The sequence below is a fragment of the Rhagoletis pomonella genome, unplaced genomic scaffold (assembly GCF_013731165.1).
Source record: "Rhagoletis pomonella isolate Grant_MI unplaced genomic scaffold, Rhpom_1.0 Rhpom_scaffold_00009, whole genome shotgun sequence".
NCBI lineage: Eukaryota > Metazoa > Arthropoda > Insecta > Diptera > Tephritidae > Rhagoletis > Rhagoletis pomonella.
In genome coordinates, this window is record NW_023458563.1 from 28,105,252 (window position 1) to 28,111,461 (window position 6,210).

At 44.6% G+C, this 6,210-nt stretch overlaps 1 protein-coding gene across 10 annotated transcripts in view; it reads right to left on the reverse strand.

Moving 5' to 3' along the window:
• Positions 1–579: 579 nt before the first annotated feature.
• Positions 580–6,210, reverse strand: part of LOC118745690 (transcriptional activator cubitus interruptus) — a 214,784-nt gene continuing 209,153 nt past the window's right edge. For all 10 annotated transcript variants that reach the window (XM_036479283.1, XM_036479281.1, XM_036479280.1 and 7 more), the window contains 2 exons: positions 4,807–4,971; positions 580–4,694 (listed from right to left, as the gene is read on the reverse strand). In XM_036479283.1, coding sequence (XP_036335176.1) covers positions 1,443–4,694; positions 4,807–4,971 — 3,417 coding nt within the window. In that variant the 3' untranslated portion in view covers positions 580–1,442. The remainder of the gene's footprint in view (positions 4,695–4,806; positions 4,972–6,210) is intronic.

Below are 6,210 nucleotides of genomic sequence, written 5' to 3' on the forward strand. Positions count from 1 at the left end.
CCAGAACTCCGTTGTACTAATTTTTACCACGTTTTTATAAACTCGCTATCCTTTTAATATCATTTTAATTTGCACAAATTTACATAAATATGTATAAACACACTATTTAGTTTGCTCGATTTGTAAACAAAACTTTTCAGCGGCGAAAAATATACTATTGTGAACAACCTAAACGAGCGAAATTCACAATAGCGCTATTCTTCATCGAATGAGCGCCATAATACGAAATGAAAATTCGTTCGATCAGCACTTTCGACCACAGTCGAAAATCGAATGCAACTCATAATAGGGGCCTATATTATAACAAGATCTCAGTTTTAAAATAAAAGATTTGTTAAATCGATTTCATGAATTTTATTAAAAAAAATTGGCGATTTTTGGCGATTTTTTTTCAGAAATTGCGCCTTTTTTTTAAACAATCTGGACACCCTGATTCCGAAATCAAAGCGAGACACTCTAGTACCGTTTTTGTGAATGTGTTGTATACGTGAGTGCCATTTTTGTGGATGTCTTGTGTACATGTTTATTTATAAACGTATGTGTTCCTTTTTTTTCGTACGTGTTTATTGATATATCTGTACTGTAATGTTTTCGGACGGTACTAGCTCTTACTGCCATTATAGGAGTATTACATATATGTATAAAAACTGAAAAAAGGGCTTAGAACTAGAATGAAACTACTATGAATTGTATGTAAACATCGAATTTAAAAACAATTTAAGTTTTCATGAGTTAAATTTATGTTTTGATCAGTTAAATGTACAAAAACGTATGCTTCTATTTCACACGTAAGCTGCACTTTTTCAAGTAAATTTGCAAAGAAGACGATGCTACTGCTAAGGGAGTGGCGCGAGAGAGACAACTGTCAGTTTATCGAACCTTTAATTATTTAATCAGGCATATAAACATAGAACACTTATAAAAACTTGCAACGTTTTGTTATACATATTGCAATTTTTTCAAACCCAACAGTTTGAGCTTTTTGACCTTGGTAATCTTCCCTTTTCCCTGGTGCAAAATATGTTTGGTTAGGTTATTTTTATTTACATAGCTAAGCGAATGATATTCTAGTACAGTGCCGGCCAAACGTGCACATTGTAAGCACGATGTTATGCTTTCGCTTGTCACATGCTCACAGCCATGCCTAAATTGGATGTTAAGCGCCAAAGAATTGTTTGTATGAAGCATCCCACAATAACGGGGCGCTAATCCCGAGCAAATGGAATTTTAATTTTTAACTGGGCGTTAAGTCTGGACGTCCAGTCTTGAGGACAGAAAGATGAAAAAAAGATAAATTGGAAGCGATAATAAGAACGGGATGAAATGAGAAAACGTCAAAACTGCGCGAATACGTTACGCATTGTACGATTAAATTGTAACTATCGCGTCTGATGACTACCACAATGCGAAAGTAACATAGTTCTCGATCTTTATTACACAATCTATTGCAGAAGTTGAAAGTATCGATTCTCCTCCAGCAGCGAACTCAACGAGGTTGTCATGTCGTTTATGATCATGTTTGAGTTAGGATGTGTGGAGCTGCTAACGGCCTGCTGGGCGCTTTGCTCGTAGTCGCGGAGTTCGCTGCTACAGTTGCCAGTCGGTGAGTTGTTGGTCTCCAGCCAGTTTTGGCAATTCTGCACGTACTCGAGTGTCCGCTGATATGTATCGAAACGCATGCTACCGCCATCGCTGGGCACGTACATGCGTCCGATATTGGCGCTAACTTCAAGCAAGTTTGTGGTAGATGCCGCCGCAATTGCTGTTGTGGTTGGTGCGTTGCAGAAGAAATGTCTATTTGCCACTGCCGCTGGTGGTGGGGGTAACTGAATCGTCTGATTGGTTGCTACTGATTGCACACTCATGGTTGTGGTGGTTACTGTCGGTTGTGTGTCTTTTGTACTTTTGGCTGGTACTATTGTTGACTTTGTTGCGGAGGCTGGTTGGTGGTGCGCTTCCAATGCGGGCGACATTTGTGATTGACTTATATCGCCACATTGTATTTCAGCAGCAGCTAGCTTTTTCACTGGTCCACTCAATGTCGACGCAATTGGTTCTTGCAATTGCTGCTGTTGGTGTTGGTGCAAAGTTTGCGCTGTAGACAATGGAACTCGGTATAAGAGGTTGCTGTTCGTGGCCACAGAAAAAGAAACCGGTGTAGCAACTTGTTCGCTGCAGACTTTAATCATATTGTCTGCTTTGATATCGGGCAAACTGGTCATTGATGAATCGACACAAATGGCTGAGTTTGATTGTTGTTGTTGTTGCTGATGAAGATGCTGTTGTTGTTGTCGTCGTTGCTGTTGGTATGGCTGCTGATTGTGGTGTGGCTGTGTTGGACAGATTCCAACGCTCTCGGTACGGATATAATTTGTGGCCAGTGGATGGTGGTTACATGGCTGCTGTTGTTGATGTTGTTGGTGCTGGCATGCTACCTGGAACCTGCAGTCATAGTCCATATCCCGTACCTCGACTGATTGTGGCTGGGCGCGATAAAAATCGTAAGGGGAAGTTGCTGCTTGGGCGTTCAGGTTGGGACGGGAATGGGGGATGTCTATAGCCGGCATCGCGTATGCAGACTGTGGGGACATTATTTGGTCCAAAGTAGATGGGCTTGGTTCAACCATGTTAGGGCTATTAGGGTACATTATGGGCGAGGGTAGATGACATGTCGCGTTTTTCCCAGCACAACCTACGATTTGAGGTGTAGACGATTTGGAGTGGGCTTCATTGACAGTTGGAACATTGCCGACAGGTGCGCCCTTTGTTGGTTGTTTGGGTTCTAGGGGCTTTCCTTGTACCTTCTGTTGTTGTGGCGGTGGCTGCTGCTGCGTTGAAGACTCCTGATGCTGACTGACATTTGGTTTATCAGCTACTTGATTCAAATACATCAGCATTTCATCTGGTAATACCAGCTTGTTCTCTATTAGCTCGTCCTCTTCAACCTCATCCAAGTTGACCCTTTCATTTGGATGGTGCTCTCGGTATGCAGCCATAGACTCATCGCGACTGCGCGCAGAGCAGCTGTTGAGTTTCGCTTTGGCTTGGCAGTCTTCAATTCCTATGCCGTTGGGCGGGCAGCTGGTACTACCACGTATTTTGTATGGAACCGGCAACAGCGATGTTGGAGACGAAGGTGCATACCGATCGCATTCTGTGCGAACAGGCTCTGATTGACGACGCCTTGCGGGCCCTAGCAATGTCTTGTTTGATGTATACGAATCGATTCCATTCGAATTGGATTTTTGTTCCGGAGTATGTGGGAAAGGCATGTTTGGTATAGAGCTGCGACCGCGGTCCCGAAGAAGAGCTTTGTGTTGGTAGTTGGCGTATTGGAGGCGCTGTAAGTGTGACGATATCAGGTGTGATGATGGTGGGGGCGGCAAACTGTTGCTGTTTACGCTGCTTTCACTCATCTTTAACGTACCGCCGCGCGATGAGCTATCAGTGCCCGCTTCAACAGTACCCATATTGTTGAATACCAGCGGCTTTCTATAGCAGTTATCATTGAAACCGCAATTACCGTCGGCGTCGCCATTGGGGTTAGAATTGGCGTTAACATTGGCATTGAAGTTACCAGCGCTGCCTCCACCGCCGCCACCCAAGACGCCCGAGGTGACATTCGACAGTTGACTGGAACGACGTGAGCAACCAGGTGAAATGGGATCATAGAGAGAACCTGTATTATATGAAGGTCTCATAGTAGATATGGAAGACACCTGAGATGATTGGCTGCTGCGCCTACTCTGCATGCTGCAATAGTAGGTGCTGGCATTTGAATTTTGACTATCCCGTCTCATGATTTGTTGCTGGTGTAGACGCGTGTGCAACTCGGTGATATGATTGCTCGGTGGCGACATTTTGGATATGTATTCGGTGTTTGGAGGCGACATCGGAGAAGGGGTGGGTTCCATTTTCAAGTTGTTAATCCTTTGATTCAGTTCGCCGATACCGATTCCAACGTTTCTGCGTGCCTCAGGTATATTCGATAGCATTGCTGATCCCAAATTTATACCTTTCGCCTGCAGTCGGCCCCGCAGACGCTGGCGTGGCAAAGCACCGCCGAGCATGCCACTGGCGCCACCACCCCCACCAACTCCATGATTTTCGCCACCGCAACCGCTGTTGCCGGTGTTGGCGCTGCTACCAATGCTGACCATGGCGCGCAAAACGTACGGCAAGTCCGCCACTTCTAGGTCCTCATCGTATTCCCAGCCTTCATCCAGTGCTGCAGCATTACTTAATTGAAACTCATCAGGTCCGAAACCAGCGCTGGCATTTTCGGTGTCACGCATATTGCCAGCCAATTTTAACTGTGACGTTTGTAGTGCCAACTGGTGTCCATCAGTGACGTTTGGGCTATGCTCGGGCGAATTCGCATCTGATTCCGATTTGATGCTCGGGCTGGATATGCTATTAGCCTTGCCAGAATGCATGTCATCGCTGCGTGGGCTGGAGTCAATTTGAGGATGATTTTGAAGTTGTGAATGTATTGACGACTTCAATCCACTGGTGCCATGCACGCTGCCAATGCCGTGTCCGTCTATGCCGCCGTTGCCGTCCTCGTTCGAGGAACCTTTGTGCTTCTTGCTCGCATAAAAGTCGGCACCGTGCACCGTTTTCACATGCTTGCGCAGTGAACTAGGATCGGTGTAGCGCTTGGTGCAGCCTGGCGCCTTGCAGATGTACGGTTTCTGCAAAATAGAAGTTTTTTACGTTTTTTAAAAATGAGTGTTAGTGACATTATGTCAAGATAAATTCAAGGGAAAACTAATATGTTAGTGTGTACAGCATCGCTCCACCTACCTCATTACTGTGTGTCCGATTCTGGTGCTTGGCTCGATCGCTCGCATTACTGAAGGCTTTGCTGCAGCCGGGGTACTCGCAGGTGTACGGCTTCTCACCTGTGTGCGATCGCAGATGGGTTTTGAGGTTTTCAAGGCGGGAATAAGCCTTGCAGCATCCCTCGAACTAAGCATGAAATGAGAAAAGTAAAGTGTTATTGTATATTAGGACCAATCTAAATAACATCCAAAAGTGGGTGTGTGGTAGGAACCGAAGTAGTAACGAGCCTAAAAAAAGCTAACAACAGATAAGAACTAACAGGATGAATGTTCTGTTGTTGCTACAAAAACATAAAACATTCACAAGAAAGTCATAAGAAAATGGTGCTGAAGTGACTTCTTCTGGTAGTTAGGGATTTGGCAATATGAAGAAGTTCCTGCGTAGAAACTTCGGAAAAACTTAATTTTTTTACTTGGGAGATCTGAGTAACTACTTATAAAATCCTGGTACATAATTAGTCCGGAAACTTTGGTTAAGAGATAGCATGGATGTGAAATGGGGAAAAACCATATTTTTTTTATATAATGCAGGATATACACTATTAACACTTTTCGACACTACAAGCTAAACATTGAAAAATACCCTGCGACGTTTTCAGTTCAAAATTTTTAAAATTTGCCCATGGGATCCCCTTACCGGTGGCGTTATAATGCATATCATGAAAGACTTATCTTATATCAAAATGCCAAATTAATAGTGTTACTAAATATATACATCTTCTTCTTCTTTTTTGGCGCTGTAACCGCCCAAGCGATTTTGGCCGAGTTCAGCAAAGCACGCCAGTCGTTTCTCCTCTGTGCCAACGGACGCCAATTGGAAACGCCAAGTGAAGCCAAGTCCTTCTCCACCTGATCTTTCCATCGCAGTGGAGGCCTCCCTCTTCCTCTGCTACCACCAGCGGGTTCCGAGTTGAATACTTTCAGAGCTGGAGCGTCGGTGTCCATTCGAACGACATGACCAAGCCAGCGGAGCCGCTGTATTTTAATTCGCTGCACTATGCCCATATCGTTGTAAAGCTCATACAGCTCATCGTTCCATCGTCTGCGGTACTCGCCGGCGCCAACGCGTAAAGGACCGTAAATCTTCCGCAAAATCTTTCTCTCAAACACCCCAAGAGCCGCCTCATCGGATGTTGTCATTGTCCATGCTTCTGCGCCATATACCAGCACGGGCATGATGAGTGACTTATAGAGCGTGGTTTTCGTACGTCGAGAGAGGACTTTACTCCTGAATTGCCTACTCAGTCCAAAGTAGCACTTGTTGGCAAGAGTGATTCTACGTTGGATTTCAATGCTGACATTATTATCGGTGTTAATGCTGGTTCCCAAGTAAACGAAATTCTCTACTTTCTCGAAATTGTAACTG